The 20,116-nt window shown below is 37.0% G+C and overlaps 5 protein-coding genes across 10 annotated transcripts; 2 read left to right on the top strand and 3 right to left on the bottom strand.

The window, feature by feature from the left end:
• Positions 1 to 122: 122 nt before the first annotated feature.
• On the bottom strand, positions 123 to 1,179 carry LOC108084943 (putative ribosome-binding factor A, mitochondrial). The gene has a single exon (XM_017181345.3). The coding sequence runs from the start codon at positions 1,032 to 1,034 to the stop codon at positions 177 to 179; it is 858 nt and encodes a 285-aa protein (XP_017036834.1). The 5' UTR covers positions 1,035 to 1,179; the 3' UTR covers positions 123 to 176.
• Positions 1,180 to 1,303: 124 nt separating this feature from the next.
• On the bottom strand, positions 1,304 to 3,293 carry MSBP (membrane steroid binding protein). Its single transcript, XM_017181367.3, has 3 exons — positions 2,936 to 3,293; positions 2,071 to 2,223; positions 1,304 to 2,000 (listed from the first exon to the last, which is right to left on the bottom strand). Exons 1-3 carry the CDS (start codon positions 3,291 to 3,293, stop codon positions 1,759 to 1,761), a joined length of 753 nt encoding a protein of 250 aa, XP_017036856.1. The 3' UTR covers positions 1,304 to 1,758.
• Positions 3,294 to 3,328: 35 nt separating this feature from the next.
• Positions 3,329 to 8,482, top strand: LOC108085026 (protein ROP). 2 transcript variants are annotated; one of them, XM_070288114.1, is made up of 8 exons: positions 3,329 to 3,467; positions 5,055 to 5,234; positions 5,301 to 5,456; positions 5,798 to 5,901; positions 6,702 to 7,221; positions 7,287 to 7,522; positions 7,583 to 7,750; positions 7,813 to 8,482. In XM_070288114.1, exons 2-8 carry the CDS (start codon positions 5,060 to 5,062, stop codon positions 8,221 to 8,223), a joined length of 1,770 nt encoding a protein of 589 aa, XP_070144215.1. In that variant the 5' UTR covers positions 3,329 to 3,467; positions 5,055 to 5,059; the 3' UTR covers positions 8,224 to 8,482. The 2 variants fall into 2 exon arrangements, with proteins under 2 accessions (XP_070144215.1, XP_017036964.1); XM_017181475.3 differs by lacking the exon at positions 3,329 to 3,467 and adding an exon at positions 4,235 to 4,367.
• Positions 8,483 to 11,188: 2,706 nt separating this feature from the next.
• Positions 11,189 to 15,135, bottom strand: Gbeta13F (guanine nucleotide-binding protein subunit beta-1). Of its 5 annotated transcripts, XM_017181273.3 has the most exons (5): positions 14,982 to 15,118; positions 14,209 to 14,540; positions 14,025 to 14,099; positions 13,642 to 13,968; positions 11,189 to 13,580 (listed from the first exon to the last, which is right to left on the bottom strand). In XM_017181273.3, exon 5 carries the CDS (start codon positions 13,435 to 13,437, stop codon positions 12,415 to 12,417), a length of 1,023 nt encoding a protein of 340 aa, XP_017036762.1. In that variant the 5' UTR covers positions 13,438 to 13,580; positions 13,642 to 13,968; positions 14,025 to 14,099; positions 14,209 to 14,540; positions 14,982 to 15,118; the 3' UTR covers positions 11,189 to 12,414. The 5 variants fall into 5 exon arrangements, with proteins under 5 accessions (XP_017036762.1, XP_070143927.1, XP_017036777.1 ...); XM_070287826.1 differs by lacking the exons at positions 14,025 to 14,099; positions 14,209 to 14,540 and having other exon boundaries at positions 13,642 to 13,658; positions 13,733 to 13,968; positions 14,982 to 15,135; XM_017181288.3 differs by lacking the exons at positions 14,025 to 14,099; positions 14,209 to 14,540 and having other exon boundaries at positions 14,982 to 15,135.
• Positions 15,136 to 16,618: 1,483 nt separating this feature from the next.
• Or13a (Odorant receptor 13a) lies at positions 16,619 to 18,274 on the top strand. Its single transcript, XM_070288010.1, has 6 exons — positions 16,619 to 16,999; positions 17,070 to 17,525; positions 17,581 to 17,680; positions 17,745 to 17,852; positions 17,913 to 18,098; positions 18,170 to 18,274. The coding sequence occupies exons 1-6, from the start codon at positions 16,653 to 16,655 to the stop codon at positions 18,233 to 18,235; spliced, it is 1,263 nt and encodes a 420-aa protein (XP_070144111.1). The 5' UTR covers positions 16,619 to 16,652; the 3' UTR covers positions 18,236 to 18,274.
• Positions 18,275 to 20,116: the final 1,842 nt, after the last annotated feature.

Here is a 20,116-nt window from a genome sequence, read left to right as displayed (position 1 = left end):
ATGTTCCACCTCTACTAATATATTCGGCTTGTATATCGATAATTATAGTTGAATTTTGATCAGATGTTTGTCAGCTGACTCCAAACTATTAAAATACAATAATTATTCGTACAATATGACAAATTGTAAAATATTTATCGATTTATTACTACATATGTAATAGTTAACAGTTGTTTTCATGTCGAATCTTTTGAATTGGACAACGTCCTCATATGAGAGACCCAGGCATCTTTGAATTTATGCATCTTGTTGAGTATCTTGTCCATTACCAAGCTTTGGTTGAAATTTACAACATCTTGTCGCATCTGTGGCCAGCTGACATTCGTCTCCGTCTCCGATTGGGAAAGATCTACGGACGAGTTTTTCACTTCTCCATCGCTTCGCGTAGGTTCATATTCAAATGGACCGAGCCGGGCTAGGATTTCCTGCACCTGACACAGATTTGTGCTCGTCTTGTCCCGCACAAACTTGATCCGGGGAACCTCACCCATGAGGTTCAGCTGGGACAGTTCATGCTGCAGCTGGCCGCTGCACCGACCCAGATCCTCCTCCAGCTTAGTGCTGGCTTGTTCAGCCGACGATCCGCAGGACCAATACACATTGATTTGCGAGAAATCGCTGGTGATCTTCACGTGAGAAACTTGCAAACCCCGGCCGACTAAGGAGCGGGCTGCATCGCCATCGCCGGTCGCCAAAAAATCGGTTATGGTCGTCATGAACATCTTATTCAGCACGGACATTCGGCGACTGTCCAGATGGGCACGTGAATGGGACGCTGCTCCGAATTTTGGAGTGCGAATGGAATTGGACGCCGATGGACCACTCTTGGTATTCACATCGTGGGAAGGGTACCAGCGAGTGTTGCCTTCGCGCCGATTTCCAACCAAGGAGTTGAATATTTTGCTCTGGCGCTTCACGTTGACTTTGTTTGCATTGCTGGTGCTCTTGTGCCTCACAGGCATGCGTATTGGTTGCCTCACTCTGGTGAGCCGACAAATGGGATTGTAAAACAACAAATGAAAGGGACGTTCCATGTTTTTATAAATTGCAGTTTACAAAATAAATACTTTTTACTTTTTTAGGTTCGTAATCAAGAGCGCAAGTGTGACCCTCGGAGGGTCTTAAAAATATACCAAATGGTTTCGATTAATCGGAATAGAGGAAAGTGGAACACTGACAGTTTCCGATTTAAATATTTTCGTAATTCATCGAATTTTCAATCTTAATTTTAATATTCTGATTGGATTTTTCACACAACTGCGCCCCATCCTTTCAAAAAACAAAAAATATATGCACTAACGACTAGAGTTATTCACTTTTATTTGAAGTATTTTATACCCTCACACAAATTTGCCCTCTCCTTTAAAAAACTTTACAATTTCCGTTTTAATTTGGATGCATATACAATTATTGTTGTGGACCAATTTGAGCCACAACGTGATAAATGGTAGTAACAATTATAGCTGTTTCAAGGCTGCAAACTAAATACAATATTAATAAAAATCCCTCGTAGATGTGTATGTGTATGTATGTATGGTTTTTCTTAAATAACGGTTTCCTTTCGTAATGATACACATAATTTGAATAATGTCTTTTATCGCTCAAGTTGTTGTTTCAATTTACCAAAAAGAGGAGCAGACCCAGCATTTAGAAAATAATCTGAAGAAATGCTGCAGGTTATTATTTTGTAAACGTTTAGACGTATGTATGCTTTCTAACCAAACAAAAAAAAGGATGCGTGTATATTATATGGGCGTGCTAACAATCGGTAGATTCATTCTGCGCCTTAGTTGTGCTCGCATTGGGACCATTGCCCTCCGCTTTCGACCTGTCGGGCTGACGTTTTCGCGCCCCCTCGCTTTGATCGCTCAAGATATCAGCAGCAGCAGCAGCGGCAGTGGTGTCCTCAACGTTTGCAACACTTTCGTCATCCTCATCGTCATCGTAGTTAGTTGGTTGCTCGCCCTTGCGCAATAGCTTTCCCACCAGCTCATATTTTTCTATATATTTAAATAAAAATAAAAGCGTATGAAATATGATAAAAATGTATATTGTTTAACATTTGACTACCTTTGAACTGCATCTCCCATTCCCGCACTGAGTCCATCTCCACGGCAGTTAAATCGCTCAGGTCGTCGTACTCGTCCTTATCATTGGAGTCTACGCTGAAAGTGGCCAAATTGCGAGAGGCATCTCTTCCCGCGAAGGTAGCGTATGGTCCACCTTAAAGATCGTTAGATTGTTGGGTTATTAATACATACGAGTTGTATTAAACAAGATTTTCTATTAAAATTACAATTTCTTTATTCCAGCATAAAAGTTTCTATATCATTTTAACAAATATGATTAAGGAGGGTTTTATGTATGTACAACTATGCAACATATCGGAGTGATTCAAAAAATATTATCATCAGCATGAAATGATCTTCTATTTAAACCTAAATGGTGGCAATAAAAATGAGTATTGCTATTTTTTAAGAGGGTGGAAAGTGAAATATAATTTTCTTAAAATGAAAAATGCCTAAATGAAATTATTTTTGAAAAATCGGTGTGATTAGACAAATTAAACACCACAGATATAGGGAAAGATAAGCGAAATTGAGCGAAATGCTAATGTATTCAGCTATCAGAAATGTGTCATTATCAGTTTTTGGAGATAACAATAAAAACGTGCGAATTTCGTCAGATCCTTCCTAGGTTACCGTTTATATTTTACGACAATTCTTTTGATTATTTTGATAAGCGAAAAACACTGTAGATAACGCTTACTGGTACATTTTGACCTCTAAAAATGTGTCCTCAATTCGGAACTGACCTTGGTTCTTAACGAAATCTTAGCGAGCCTGAATTTAAATTCAATTTCAGGGCTAATTTACTTATTTAAATGAAAATGTTTAAAGGTTTGGCTTGACTTGATTACTGATTTTAAACTCACCTGGCCCATAAAATCGCTTTCCTTTGCTAACATCGTAAATACTGCCATTGACCGCCACCAAAACGCGGCCATCCGGCTGATTTCCATCGTACTGCCGGAGTTCTTTTACCGTAAAATCTCTGCGTATTTTAGGTAGCTCCGGCTCAGATGGCTTTGGGGCACCGACACTGGGCACTTCTGTGCGATCCCGAACGATTTTATACACCAAGAAACAGATAATGCCCAAAAGAGCCAAGTTCATGGGACTGTAGAGAATTTCGCGAAGTATGTTTGCCAGAAACGTAGATTCATCGTTCTTCAAAACATTTTCCGTATCCACAGACTTTTGTGTCAAATCCTCAACAACGTTTGATTCCATTTTGTTGTCCCTTCCTTTTTTTTTACTCTGCGGGGAAATCTGAAAAATGAACTGGGATTTATTATCGTCGTCATCTCAGGGAATATATACAGTACATACATATTATCGGATGGAAGTATACATGAAACGAAATGTATGTTTGTCCGTTTGGATGAGGCGGTGTCCTAACAGATGGTAAATATTACAAGCGATATGTTATAGAAATAGACATTATCACGCATACATTAAACATCAAATGGTTTAGTTAGCTGAATATCGTTACAATTTACACAATTGTGCACTCGTGTTGCAATAAATATATTTATATGCACATATATTTATATGTAAATGTATGTATGTACAGCACCACATGAAAAAATACCGAATGAATGCAGGTGATTGAAATGAGAACGTAACTGACATATTCCTAACACAGAACAGCACCAGCACACTGACCTCTTTAATTTTGAACGCAGTTGATTTTTATTTACCACATATAATAGTGACTTTGATGTTTTTTTTTAGCAGGTTAAAGGTCTTTCATTACCAGGAACTAATCGATAGTATCGATATAAGTCCTGAATCGAATAAGACCGCATTATAACATATTCTCACGAGGCACTTTTACCGTTTACAGTTCCGTTAGATTTTGATTTCTTTCATTTCGATTGAAGCTACTTGTTCAAGAAAAATGTAATTGCAAATAAAAAGAAACAATACAGGGTCGGGTAATATTACAAAAAATATATGATAAAAAGTTATGAAATTGATTTGGGAAATAATATTTAAAAGATGTTGATAGAACATTTTTGTAAACCGGATTGTTTGCTTTTGAAAACTTTTTTTAAATTATAAACTGTTTTAAGTCTGAATTTTTAAAGAATTCCATCCGATGAGGTTTTAATATATCGATGTCTCGATGTTTTTTGGCATCGATGAATCGAGTAAGAGGTCGATTTTACGAGTGAAAAGGCAGTTGACATCAAAAGGAAGAAATATACCAAAACATTATTTAAGCTTTTCCCCCTATACATTCCTGTTGTGGTTACCGAAATTGTCCAGTAAAAATGGCTTTGAAAGTATTAGTTGGTCAAAGTAAGTGTGACTTAAGTGCTAAAACTCATTGTTTTGCCAATATTTGTCGCAATATAGTTGCTATTACAGGGCGGGCAAGGGCATGACGTCCGATTGATTTTTCCCGGAAAGCAAATCCGTATTTTATTTTAATTTCCCAAGTCTTACAAGCTTTCATTATTAGTTGTTATTTTTTTGATATGATTAAATCTGTCGGAATAAGTTATACATTTTTTAATATGTTTGACTTTAGGTGGGTTAAATTAAAATCATCTGTAAATAAGTATTTTATCATAATTAATAACTAAACAATAAACAAATTAATAAAAGACGTAGAATACAGCATTTTCTTTTCGTAATCGTACGTCAATAACCTTTATGTAAACTTATTTTACAAAAATTTATACAATAACATTTTCTTTTTGGCGGGTTTTAGCAGCATAATTCGCAGCTCAGCTTTTACATACATATTTATATACATTTTATCCCAGGACACAGGACCAGCAATACGCATGTTTTAACCCCGCCATCGAGACATACACACAAGACTACTGTCCATGAAAATTCACTAGAGAATCATGCATTGATTGTAGATTTTGATCTGCCCAAATAAATATTTATTAGTTTCGTTTTATTTAGAATTTTAAAATTCCAAGGGGTTACCGAATATCAAACCTAATGTATGCACATGTGCCTCTATTGTTTTAGAGATCATGAACGAGGTGGTAAAGTACAAGCCTCCAGCTCCGAAAAAACAAGTCACTACGTCGGCTCCCAAGGCTGGCGCCGGTGGAATGGAATGGCGTGTCCTGGTAGTAGACAAGCTGGGTATGCGCATGGTCTCGGCTTGCACCAAAATGCATGAGATTAGTGCCGAGGGAATCACCTGTAAGTCATCTCTTTTTCAGATCTTTAGATTAACAATCCAACTACTTACAAAAAAAAATATTGCAGTGGTGGAAGATATTAACAAGAAGCGTGAGCCATTGCCAACCATGGATGCTATTTATTTGATAACACCATCGGATGAGTCGGTTCGATCTTTGATTCGCGATTTTGAGAACCCGGCGCGCCCGACCTATCGTTACGCGCACGTCTTTTTCACTGAGGGTATGAGATTTCAGTCGCCAATTTCATTTACTGGTCTATTACATTCCATATTTATTTGTTATAAAATTAAAACCATTTTTATTTTAACTATAACTTCAATATGCTATTCTATATTCTATTCTTTGAGCTGATATTTTCCTACTTCCACAGAAAAAATTAAAGGGTTTTCTGAATATAATAACATTCATAATTTCCATCTTTTAACTACATCAATATACATATATCCTTTTATTTTGATGCCTTAATTACATGTTTAACAAATATATTCTACCAATTCTATGAGCTGTTGTATTTATATTCAATTTAAACACCGCTCTTTTTAAATTTGAATATAATTATAGTTTGCCCAGAGGAATTGTTTAACGATTTGTGTAAATCGTGCGCTGCAAGAAAGATCAAAACTCTAAAGGAGATTAATATTGCATTTCTTCCTTACGAATGCCAGGTGCGCCAAAATTTCTCTCACTAAGTTTACAGGAAAACTGAATAAATGCAATATTGTTACTAAAAATATATTAGAATCCAATACTGTTAGTACTAAATGAAGGTAAAGGACGTTAACTGAACAGCGTTTTAACAAAGGCATTCGAATTATTAAGATGAGTAACGGCCATACATTAGTTCTGCAATATGAGGCTACACAATCGCACTCTTTCCGCTCTCACAAAATCTATAAAAAGAATGCGACTGGCTCTGAAGCACCCTCTCACTGGCTTTTAAACTAAATTTAAGAGAGCTTGAAGCCAGTTCGTATGACGTTACTTATCTTAGCAATTTTAATGTCTTTGGTTTTAACTTATTAATGACATAAACTGGACCGGGCTAGGTTATTAAATTTAATATTAGGCTCGTACACACAATCTCCTTAAGTTTTGCCATACTTTTTTTGCAGTGTTCAATTTAATGTATTGAAATTGTATACATGAAAACAAATCGTTTTTAAGTGATAAAAGCGTTTCCAGGAGTAAAAATATATCGAATTGTTTCGTTGTTGGCATCCTTTGAGCATCTTCTCCATTAAATCACCTCTAGCCATAGCTCCGCAAGATCTGAAGACGGATACAGCAATTATGATGGATATTCTTCGGTATGCGAAGCCAGATATTTTTGTATATTTTTAGATACATCGCGAGTTAGGGATAGTCCCACAGAAGCATAGATAATACGATGCTCTACGAGCACAGAGTACCATATGGGGTTAATTGGGATTGTTGTTATTTACGTGTTTAACTCCCTTGTGCCTAGGTCTTCTCGCTGGACTCGCCGGACACGTTTCAGTGCCTGTATTCTCCGGCATTTGCTTCCATCCGAAGCAAGCACATTGAACGCATCGCGGAGCAGATTGCAACTCTGTGCGCCACTCTGGGTGAATACCCGAACGTGCGCTACCGCTGTGACTGGGATCGGAACATTGATTTGGCTGCATCCGTGCAGCAAAAGCTGGACGCCTACAAGGCCGACGAGCCGACCATGGGCGAGGGACCGGAAAAGTCCCGTTCACAGCTGTTGATCCTAGACCGTGGCTTTGACTGTGTCTCGCCGCTCTTGCATGAGCTCACATTGCAGGCCATGGCCTATGATTTGCTTCCAATTGTCAATGATGTCTATCGGTATACACCTGGGCCCAATCAGCCCGACAAGGAGGTGTTGTTGGATGAGAACGATGACTTGTGGGTGGAGCTGCGCCACGAGCACATTGCTGTAGTGTCCACTCAGGTTACGCAGAACTTGAAGAAGTTTACCGACTCCAAGAGGATGAGCTCCAGTAAGTCCAGGCCTTGTAAATAATATACATATATGTTTGGAATATATATCCCTATCCCTGTTTAGCCGATAAGTCTTCAATGCGCGACTTATCGCAAATGATCAAAAAGATGCCGCAGTATCAAAAGGAGCTGTCCAAGTACTCGACCCATTTGCATTTGGCCGAGGACTGTATGAAGTCCTACCAGAACTATGTCGATAAGCTTTGCCGCGTTGAGCAGGACTTGGCGATGGGAACCGATGCCGAAGGGGAGAAGATTAAGGATCATATGCGCAACATTGTGCCCATTTTGTTGGATGCGGTAAGGCGTACTCACATCCTCGATATAAATTACATTTTTTACTTAAATATCCTCCAACAGAATGTCTCCAATTACGACAAAGTTCGCATAATTGCCCTCTATGTGATGATCAAGAACGGAATATCGGAGGAAAACTTGACCAAACTGTTCACCCATGCCCAGTTATCGCCCAAGGATCAGGACATGGTTCGAAATCTGAATTATTTGGGAATCAATGTCATTGCCGATGTAAGTTTCTATTGTTAACAATAATTGTTTGGATAATATGCTAATAAACCATTTAAAAATAGTCTCGCAAAAAGATCTACTCGGTGCCGCGAAAGGAACGAATCACCGAGAGCACCTATCAAATGTCCCGCTGGACACCTGTCATCAAGGACATCATGGAGGACTGCATAGAGGATAAGTTGGATTTGCGTCACTTCCCCTTCCTCGAGGGCCGTGCCCAGAACACGAACTACCATCAGGCACCGGCCAGTGCTCGCTATGGCCACTGGCATAAGGACAAGGCCCAGGCGCAGGTGAAGAACGTCCCCAGACTCATTGTGTTCATTGTGGGCGGCGTCAGCATGTCGGAGATGAGGTGCGCCTATGAAGTGACCAATTCGGTTCGCAACTGGGAGGTCTTGGTCGGATCCTCGCACGTCCTTTCTCCCGAGATCTTTCTGAGCGACTTGGGTAGCCTTTCGAAGGAAGATTAAATATATTTACTTAATAGAATTCATAGTAAATCATAGTCTTGCTAAACGATTCTTTCATGTTTGTCGAGTTTATAAAAAATTGTTTGTTATTCGTAATCGAAGGTTCAATATACATACATATGTAATTCCCCTAAACAAATGAAATCAAATTAAATACCTATTACAAATGCTATCAATTATATACAATTATATATGCGCAGTATATAATTATAATTATTGTTCAATTATAAATAAATAAATAATATATTCACACACTCTACTAACCATCGTTTGCCTTTAGTAAGTTCAAATAATATCAAACGTTGCGCTGAATGTTCAAAGCGGAAGCGCGAACTTTGCATTTATCGATTACACGGAGTTGGGTATATCGTTTCCGGCATCGGTGCCTTACATGTCCTAGCATGAACAACGCCTTTATTCTTTCAAATCTCCCGCGTTCATCATATGGATTTTAATTGCTAATGGCGTTGCCTGGCATTATACTTACCAATATATAACATCCACTTTAAAGAAGAAATCAAATTGGTAATACAGACTACAGGAAATTTAAAGCGATTCCTAGGCAATGACTGAAATTGGACCATAAATTCTGTGCAGTAAAAAAAATATAATAAAAATAATATACTGAGGATCGCGGAAAAGCTTTCGAAAAGCATACAGTACGGATGGATGACACACATTTGACTCACGATATTAAGGGCGGGTTTCGTTGGGGAAGGAGGACTGCAGTCTGCGCCAAGTATGAGTCATTTATCTCAAAGTTATTTCCGTTCATGACTTGGGACCTAAGAATAAGCACTGAAACCAAAACCAATGGTTTATTGCTTAACTATCTTTAAATACAAACCTTGAGTATGTCAGCAGATACGAGAAAGGACTGAAGTAGCCCAAACATACATAAATTATCTAATATGTTAGAGGCGAATGCTTGCTAACCAAAAGTTAAAGCTATTGAAAGCTGGCATAGATAAAGATTTAGCCAATTAGCTTTGATTTTAAGATGATTAATAGCCACTTCCTTGGTTACTAATAATAATCTATGACTTTACTTTATCAGAAAACCCAAACAAAAAATCTGAATTGTCGTATTTCAACGCAATATAAATAATGCAATCATTTCAAGGGTCTTATTTCAAGAACTCTAATAGGGCGCGCCAATGTACCGGTAGTCCTACAGTAAAAACAAAAATTTAAATATAAAACTTAAAATATTTCCTCGTGAAAAGATACAAAAATTTACCTCCAAATAATTAAGAAAATAAAACTACAAAATATGAAATCTTATCAATTAAATAATTAAATTAAGAGAACTATTTCAATATTATACGAAGGGCTTAATTAAAAAAAAAAAACAAAAAAACAAAAAATAATGTTTGATTAGATTGCATATAAATGTATGACTATTAACATGCCAGTTTTATTAACCCGTTATTCCTAACCGACCAAAGTCTTAATCAATATTTTCGGCATGGGCACACGACGTACATACATTAAATGATATAGCATTTGCTTAACACAATTTTCTTTATTATATATTCTAGGTATAACGCTGAGTTGACGGCTATGACACAAATTATAAATTAATGTTAGTAATGTTTAATTTTCATTTTTCGTTTTTTATTTTAATATGTATGGGTTGTAGGTTGTATGTTGTTGTTTATGTTAATGTTAATCTTACATGAACATCATTTATTTATTTAGATTTTCTTTCAATTTGTTGTTGTTGTTGACAGCTTTTCATTTTGTTTTAAGTTGGTTGACTTTGTAATACAAATAACTAATTACAAAGGTGTACCGTTTTATAAAATGCTTTAAATTTAGGCAGACGAAATAAAAGAGTAACTAAATTACAATATATTCGCATATATATGATCGATCTTGTGGCGTATACATATTAACATAATGTGGACAGTATTAAATTTACATGGTAACACACATACATACAGAAGGGTTGTGATATTAACATATTTCGAAGATTTTTGTAGATTTGTAGAGTTTCGATTTCGAAGATTTCGAACCAACCAATATGCTATGCTATGTCGACTGTATATCTGTATAATCCGCTAAGGCTGTGACAGACAGAACCATATCGTATTTAAGTAGTTGAAAATTTGCTGCTTGAATTACATTAAATCATGACGAGGGGGGAGGGCGGGGGGTGGAGTCTGAAGAGTAGTGTGCGTTGTTGTTGTTGTTCTTGTTGTTGTTGTTGGGGGGAGGGGGAGGGGGTTACATAATATATAATACGTACTTATTAAAAAGCACAGCTCAAATAATTGCAGTTGTATCAAACACACCAATAGTCATACATATACATAAGGATATTGCGTACAATATTTTTTAGAATTAAAAGTTAATAAAAATACACAATGCTTCATTCTGCTCCTCCTCTCTCTCTCCCTTTCTTGTGCACTTCAAATGTTGATAAGGATTGTATTTTTGGTTTTTAGTTTCTTAATTCCTCGGTGCTTAAAAAACTATTACTTTAAATCGGAGTTTATCTATCGGACCAAGAGCTTTTCTTGCGCGCGTGTGTTTTTAGTGTGTTGAAAAATATGCAACAACTTTTAAACAATAGAATAGGCATTAATAGGATTTCAGAATACTGGAATCTATATATCTCTGATATTTCAATTGATCTAAAAAAAAAAAAAAACAAAACAAAACAAAACGGAAGAAACTTTACTTTTTAAGCATTTCGTCGTGTTGAATAGTACAAAACATTCGATTTTTGCATCCTCAAACCTCTCGTACATATACAAACCTCAAAAAATTGAATCGAACAATTGAAAAATGTAACTCTGCTTTAATGGTGGCGGTGAGAGGAGGTGAGGTGAGTCGAATCGAGTTGAGTTGAGGTGAGGGGAGGATGTAAGTTTGTTCAAACGCTGTTTTTCATTGCAATAAGTATGGTTTTATTTTGATGCCCCTTAATGCCGCATTTCTATGAATGTATATGTTAAGATTTTGTTAAACATTTATAAATGTATTATAAGATTTAAAGGTGTTTTTTTAAATTTATTGTTATAGCTTATATGGCCATCATATTATGTATAGTTTCCACTTGGTTTTTTTTTTACTAATGCATAGTTTGTTATTTAAATCATTCTTATTTTTTGTTTGTTTGTATATAAATTAGGGACTTAAACATAATAAGACAAAAATGTATAGTGTTTTGTTTTGTTTACTTTTCTTTTTCTTTTTTTTCTTTTCTTTTGTTTACTTGATTTTTAAAGTTTATTATGCGCAATTGTTTTAATTTTCTTTTAGGTTCGCCGCCGTGATGTTTTCTTCTTTCTTTCTTTCTTACTTTTTTTTTTTTTTAAATGCTTTTACTTTATTTTACCTCTTTGACTTCGCTTAATCAGGATCCCATTTTTTCTGAAGTTTATGTATTATACGCAGAAGACAATGTATACATACATGCATATGTATGCTGTTCATAATGATACCGTTGTTTTCCCTTACATTGTTCAAGGTTTCATCAGGCATGCACGTGCGTGCGTGTGCACACTCAAATACACGATTTGAACTAAGTTTACATTACGTACGTTTTTAAACTGTAGCTGTTGTACCCGGAATTCTGACTACTACACAACTGACTGAATATCAGCGGGCGCATCCTTTTCATTACTCTTCTCTTCTTTTCTCTCTTTGCTTCTTTTCGTTTTGTTTTTTGCTTGAATTTCCCATTTACACTAATAATATTCTTGTATGCGTGTGTGTTTTTGTGTGTTGGTTGTGTGTGTGTGCGTGTGTTTGCATGTGTGTGTGTGTATGTCTATTTGTATGTATGTTTGCTGCGTATGTCTGCACTTTGTTTTTTTTCCTTCTTTGTATAATTTTAGTTAATAAGTATATAGCAATATAAATAATGTTGTATATAAAGTTCTTTGTTGTTGTGGTCTACGTTCTAGTCAACTAGCTGCGCCCACACCCACATATTCAAAACGTCTTCGTCCTCGTCGAGTCGTCGTCGTCTTCGTCCGTCCGTCATCATTTTATATAAACCACGCACGGGAAGGTGGCAACACCATTCACATGCCATTTACATCAGATCACAATGTAAGATGGATGAATGGTGCAGTAACACTATCGCCGCAGACTGCGCAACCGTTGACCCCACCCCCACCCTTTTTACTTTTTTACTTTTTGTTTTTTTAATGAAGTTTGAAGTTCTTCTCTTTGTTTTTAGTTCCATACGCGCAGGAAAGAGTCCCACGATCCTGTTGCCACCGCCATGCCGTTCTCGGTGACGCCCAGACACGATACACGGTTGTCGTGGCCGGCAAGTATGCCGGATCGCTCCGCCTTCATCGTGTCCCAGACGTTGCAGTTGAAGTCGTCGTATCCTGCTAGTAACAGGCGTCCGCTCTTTGAAAATGCCACAGAGGTGATGCCACAGATGATGTTGTCGTGGGAGTACATGGCCAGCTCTTGATCGGCACGAATGTCGAAGAGTCGACAGGTGGCGTCGTCTGATCCGGTTGCAAATGCTTGTCCATTGGGGAAAAAGGTAACTGCATTGATATCCGACTCGTGACCGGGGAAGGTTTGCTTGCAAACTCCCTCTCGGATGTCCCAGAGCTTGGCGGAGGCATCGCAGGCGCCGGACACAAAGGTTTTGCATTGGGGTGCCAATGACAGGGCCATAACGTCTCCAGTGTGACCCAAAAAGGAGGTGACTTGCAAGCCCGTTTCGATATCCCACAGCCCGCACGACATATCGCCCGAGCTGGTCACGATCTGATTGTCGTCGAGGAAACGGCAGCATGATAGATAGCCACCATGACCCGGCAGCTCTCGGGACACACGGACATTACCTTCGCGCGTTTTTAGGTTGTAAATTGAACACATATTATCGAGGCCGCCGCAGGCCACATAGCTCCCAGATGGGGCATACGCACAGGTCATAACCCATGAGGATCTCAGTGGAATGGCGTGGACTTTGTTCGTAGTATGCGAGTCCCACACGATTAGCTTACCGTCCTGTGAGGCGGAAACGAGATTTCTAGAGTCGTTGCCCCAATGCATGGCATAGATCTTCGCCAAGTGTCCGCGTAATGTACGCCGGGTGCGCATCTGTATGCGTCCGATGGGTTCCAGCGAGGAGGCTGCTTGCAACAGTGATGTGTCGCAGGCGGCCTTTCTAGCGTCCCGGATAGCATTTTTGAGGGATTCGGCTTCCTGCCTGAGACTGTCTAGTTCATTCATCTTTCGTTAGATGGTATTATTGGTATCCTCTCTTCCTCGATTCGTTTGTTTTGTATGTACACGGCGCGACCGGCGTGCGTTCCCAAATCCTGTGTGTTCGTTTTACAGATGCAGATGCAGTGCAGCGGGCGTAGCAGAAGGCGCTAAAGGTAAACAATTATTTATTTTCGAACGATGTAAAAAAACCAAATAGAAATTACTTACGATTTGTTGTTGTTGTTCTTGTTGATTTTGTAGGAAGGTCGAAGCTTATTTTAATAAATATGTAGCTTTGTAGGATGAGATGCTTACATACAACGATTCGATTATTTTGTGCACGGTCGTCGTCTCTAGTTGCTTTTTGGTTAAATCATTAACTCGTTATTATTTTCATTCGGCTATTACACTTATTCACACATTTTACTCCTGCGTTTATTTAGACCGGTGATCTTTTGTTGTTGCTGTTGCTATTGTGGTTGTTGTTGTTGTTGTTGTCGGTATCCTCCACTTCCGTTAAAATTTGTTGTTAACGTCGCTGCCGCACAGTTGGAGCTGTTGATGTAGATGGATTTACGTTTAAATGTGCACTTTCTGTATTTTATATATACCTTTAGAAATTTCTTTGCTTTGTTAAATACATTTTGTTCGCATACTTCAACTATCTATCTTCTCTTCGGGCTTTTCTGAAGGTTGGCAAACGAAAAAAAAAAAATGTATAAAAAAAAAAACACTGTGTGTATGTGTGCCGCTGATCAGATCTTCTGGCTTTTTGCTTTAGTTAGTTTAACCAACCTGGTTTTAATGCAGTCAAGTCACCTGCTCCTGCTCCTCCACTTGCTCTTAGTATGTGTCTCAAATACGGCTGTGAAAACTGTTGTGTTCGGAATCCTTTCATTCAACTCGGAATGTTGTTAAAAAGGGTGTTGTGTGTCGGGGAGCAGCACTAATTACACAAAAAAAAACAGCGTATCTTGAGTGTTACAAGATAGAAATACAAATTTTACTGTATGTTGCCCGTCCTTTCGATTGCTTTCTTGCCTCTGTTGGTTGGATATTCCTTCTTTTGCTTTTTTGTACACCAAAATCGCAATTTTTGCACCACCACCGCTGCGTATAATGCTGAACTGATTGGAGTAAGTAGCACAGCCAGTGATGCGAGCCGTGCGCAATTGAGAACACGGCAGCAAAAGCAGGTCGGAAGTCCCCAACAGCAGTGAGATGATTATTTGTCCCATTCACACCAAGGTCGGTAGCGTAAGCCCACATGACAAAGAGCAAGAGGGAAATATATAGCAAAAAATAATCAATTTTAAATGTTGAACTTTTTTTTTTTAAAAGACCGAAGAGTAAAACATTTTTCCGACTTTTCTAATGAACGCAGCGCAAAGAAACGGTTCCCGAGGCCCCGTCATATGTACAGAAGTTTCAATGCATAAAATATTTCGTTGCATCTGTATACATACGGCATGAGAAAAATATTTTAACATAGCACATACACACACATCCAGTCGTTTTCTTGAATTTGTTATTCGCAATACAGATTTTCCGGAAAATGTGTTACTTACACGCAACGTCAACTTTAACAAGAAAAACCAAATTTCCGTCGATAGATTCAGATTTTAATACACATGTAACTGAAAATTTTAACGAAAACCAATCCGTAACTTTTCATTTGCACTCTACAATTGGCAGCCAACACCTAGAAACAAATTGGGGTGTAAGAAAATAGTATCGGTGTATTTAATTTGTATCGATACATCGATTCACCATCGCGGCCCTTCGCACTGGTCCCTGTTTCGCGGTAATGCATATATTTCCATCGTCGAAAAGTATTTTCTGTTTATTTTAAATCGAGCGAAAAGGGAAAAAATCAAATAATAAACGCAATAAACTATTCTGAGTAGCTAAGCTTCGTTAGTTTAGCATGAGATAATTAGTGTTCATGGGGGGCCAACATTTAATACAAGATTAATTACAATTGCTGTGCTAGTTGTTAACTTAATTTTAAAATATTTTACAGTATTTTGAATTTATTTTATTATAATTATTAAACCGAACAGAAACCAAAACAATCAACAGCTGTTTCCTCAAGTCCAAAAGTGAATGCAATGGATACAGAATCGATATCGATAGAATATCGATAAGAAACGAGCAATAGTAAGTTCACTATTACTCACAATTATTATTGAATTTCTTACATTTGCTTTCAGAAAAGCCTCTCTGATTCGAGTTAGATAAATGGCGAGTGCATTGAAAAAGACAATGAATACGCATTTGAATATCTACATAGCAATAAATATCGACACAGATATTCAGCCACCATCCACTAAGTACTTATGGGATGGTCCATTATGCCCCATTCGCATAAACCAGTTTTTGCTTTCGGCTGAGTCAACTTTGGAGGAAGTCCAAAAGTTCTGGTCGTTTCTAAACTTTCATGTTTGTTCCCTATATATTTTTAAAGATTTTGACTGAACGGTTTAGTTGCAATATTTACTTGGTAGTTTTCAAATGCAACCCTTTTACAATATCGAAAAACAAAGTCTGGTTTAAAAAATATTGACTTAAAACGATGTTTATAAATGTTTACCTTATAATTTGTTTTGTTTTTCTTAATAATTTAGAAAGTAAAACGTAGAATCTCGGAATCTTCTCTATATGTTTCAAATGAAAATTTCATTTACAAATATTCAAAAAGTAACGACTTAGTAATGTATCGCATCACCACATCTCATTTTGATCCTATTTTTTTGTATTACTATTTTACCGAACAACTTTTAGAAATACAAATTAACCTTTGGGATTAGTTTTTTATTTTTTAATTTCTTTAAATGTGGTTCAATATTTCATATTTGTAATTATATCTATTTCATTAAAGGTATAAACTTGTTTGCAATCTGGTAAAAAAAAAGAAATACTCCCAAGTTTAAACGGATATATGGGACTGATCAAGTAGAATAAAGCTTTCCCAACAAATTTGAGTAAGTTTTTTGTTGACCATGCTTTTGAATATGCGAAGAGTGGTGAGGGTGATGGCCCCACAGGGCGGGACCTGCGCACCCCCTTATTAAAATACAAAATGTGGACTCAAATTAAGCTCATTAAACGGGGTAATTTATTGTTTATATTAAATTCTCTTTCATATTTCCGATTTGTTGGTGTGATGGAAAAGTATAAAACTGTTGACAGTTTTGGTAAAATATGCGGCTCTTGATAGTTTGCTAGACATCATCACCATGTTTTATAAATATCGGCATAGGGACAGTCATATAAGCCTTCGCTTGCCTATTCAGTGCACTTGGCTAAAGCTAAATGGATCTTGGCCGTTACCGTTAAACAGCCCAATTTTTGGTATAGCTTATACGACTTGGGCTTGGTACGTTATAGCCTCTGTGGGCGTTACAATATGTTACCAATCGGCTTTTCTGTTTAAAAACTTATCCGATATCATAATTACTACGGAGAACTGTTGCACCACATTTATGGGAGTTCTTAACTTTGTCCGACTTTTACATTTACGTCTTAACCAACGAAAATTTCGCAAGCTCATTGAGCAATTTGCATTGGAAATATGGATGCCAGAGTAAGTTGTATAACTGGTTTAACGGTAATATTATGGATCTACTAATTTCACATTTCGTTCTCTTCTACAGTAGTTTAAACAATTCGATAGTGGCTGAATGCCGCAAGCGAATGAACACGTTTTACATCATGACAGGCCTGCTTTCTTGCCTCATAATTATGTACTGCGTTTTGCCCTTGATTGAGTTATTTTTTACCTTTGGGCTTGATTCGCACGAGAAACCCTTTCCCTACAAAATGGTCTTTCCCTACGATCCCTACAGTAGTTGGACCCGTTACGTACTCACATACGTGTTTACGTCGTACGCAGGAATATGTGTAGTGACCACTCTGTTTGCAGAAGATTCAATTTTCGGTTTTTTTATAACATACACTTGTGGTCAATTCCGTTTGCTACACGATAATATTAACAAATTATTTACTGATGTCAAAGTCCTCGCAGGAGGCGATGAAATTTGGGACTACGCGCAACGTGCCCAGCTGGAGCGCTTAAAACAAATCATAGACAAGCATAATAAAATCATAAGGTAACTAATGCCAATATTTACAGCATTATTATATTTATAATTTATTTTTCTTTAGGTTCGCTCAGCGATTGGAGGACTTTTTTAATCCAATTTTGTTAGTCAACCTTATGATTTCATCAATTCTAATTTGCATGGTTGGCTTTCAAATAATAACTGTAAGTATATTTACCATAATTATTTTGAATACTATTAGGGGAATGTTGTCTCTTACCTATGCAGGGAAGAAATATGTTCATCGGAGACTATGTCAAATTCATAGTGTACATATCCTCGGCGATCTCTCAATTGTATGTCCTTTGCGAGAACGGAGATGCCTTGTTGAAACATGTAAGAAGCATTAAACTAGCTATAAATTAATATATATTTTATTAATATGAGAAAACCTAGTCGACTTTAACAGCAAATGTTCTGTATGGATGCCAATGGGAAGGTTCCGTGCATTGCAACCACGTATATACAGTGACGAGCAAGCAGATCCAAAATCATTTAAGGTTTATGATACTCTGTAGTCAGCAACCCGTGAAGATAACAGCTTATAAATTTTCCACTTTATCCCTACAAAGCTTTACAGCGGTGCGTATGAATATACCCTAAGCATACGATAGAAATCAAATCTAAATAAATAATAACATTTTCGTTTTTAGATTTTAAGTACGTCAATGAGCTATTTCACATTATTGCGGTCGCTGTACTATGATAACAAAAAGTAACATATCAACCTAACCGTTTAACTTCTTGCTATCAAATTCAATGGTTTTGGCATGAAACCCATTAACTATCCTATTCCTATTTAAAATTTTATTTTGGCGCCACTCTGTAGAATCGATGTTATTTCTGGGCCATAATCGATAGAGACCGATTGTTAGCTTAAGTGGACAAAAATACTGAAAATATCGTCAATTCACCCGAGTTCAACTTAATTACGATTTTGCCACTGCTTGTACCTATATCAAAAAGCTCTAAAACTACGCCGTTTCTCATTCTCATGAATAAAACACCAGATTTTCTTGTTACAAAACGGAAGAACACAAATTAGCACCAGTGGAAACGACCAAAATAACTTATCGATATAACGGCGACGAATCTTTCAGTATATTTTCACTCCTCGGTATATTGGTTTGGTATATTTATTCGTGTGTCTTTGACGAAATACGACGCACGGGCACATTAATTTTCCGAACGTATTTTAATATTGTCATGTAAATAAAACAATCAACATTATAAATTGATGTAAGGCCATTATAAAATATGAATTAATCAACATGTAAATGTTACATTTAAACGTGAACACAATGAAAACCAGGGCTTTGAGGCCTGTATATGTGAAATTCCCTGTTGTAAAAAGTCAAAGTTCAGAAAAAGTGTGTAGATATAAATATACATACATGGAGTGGTGAAGAAAAATTCTGTTTGCCAGGCTTTGCAATTAAGGAGCTCCCAAAAATGGGACTGAAGTGCTTAGCTTACGTGCATATGTGTATTTTTTCAGTTGTTCCACCTTAAACCGTACATTTGTTTTTCATCGGTGCACATAAATCCGGATACACATTAGCATTAGTATGTATGCATATTGGTGTGTGGGCACTTATGTTGAAATATAAATGTATGTACATATGCGCATTAACAATATCGAAGGATATAAAAGTCAATACAAGTTGTCATCGCATTAACAAGATAAAACACAAAACCACGAATTTCGTTGCATATATAATTATCCAACCCAGAACGTATTCACAAGTGTATTTATAACTGTTTTGCATAAAATATTTATTTCACCCTTGCAACTGACGTGCATGTATAACTGGAGAGTGTCACTAAAATGACCTGAGATTATTATTTCGGTGTGAAAATAATTAAAACAGAGAAGGGGAAAATATTTTCAGTGTGTGTTCGGATGAAAGCCAGCCTAGAAACAGCTTTTAACGTTAATCGTTGTTGTTGTAATCTCTCTTAAATAATTGCAAGTGATTCCTGTGACACGATGCAGATGAAAACTTTCAAATACACGATATGTATATAAATATGTATGCATAATTATATGTGGGTCAAGGTAGACGATGGTCATAGAATCTCCAAAATATGATGCTGGCACTTGTGCATTGCGTTATTTGGCCTGTCGGTAAGTGCATTCTCCACAATTGTGTATTTATTTTGCGTAAAACATCTCTCTTTTAGGTTTCCAGAATTGTATTTGTCGGGAAATACAATCGATAGGCACCCATAAATGTAATATTAAATAGTAGAGTTTTCCATTGATTGAATTATCCAAGTTGCTCTACCTTTTCATCAACACACACACACACACCTCGTATACATTTGGATTCCGAAGACTGAATGTACAGTGACAACTGCGTTTGGAAGGCACAGGTTGGTGCAGCTGCCTAAGCACATATAATATGTTAATGATTAATCTTTAAAAAGTTCAGCTAAAATTTTAACTATTAGATATTTTACAACTTAAACTTAGAATGAATCCCCCGACCAGGTCACCCAAAATCAATTCTTAAATTAATTTAAATTGGAATATTTGTATAGTTTCTACACAAATTTAGAAACAATTGAAATCCAATTGGGAAAGTATTCATATTAAT

Source organism: Drosophila kikkawai, chromosome X, assembly GCF_030179895.1.
Source record: "Drosophila kikkawai strain 14028-0561.14 chromosome X, DkikHiC1v2, whole genome shotgun sequence".
Taxonomy (NCBI): domain Eukaryota; kingdom Metazoa; phylum Arthropoda; class Insecta; order Diptera; family Drosophilidae; genus Drosophila; species Drosophila kikkawai.
This window is presented reverse-complemented; position numbering and strand designations above follow the sequence as displayed.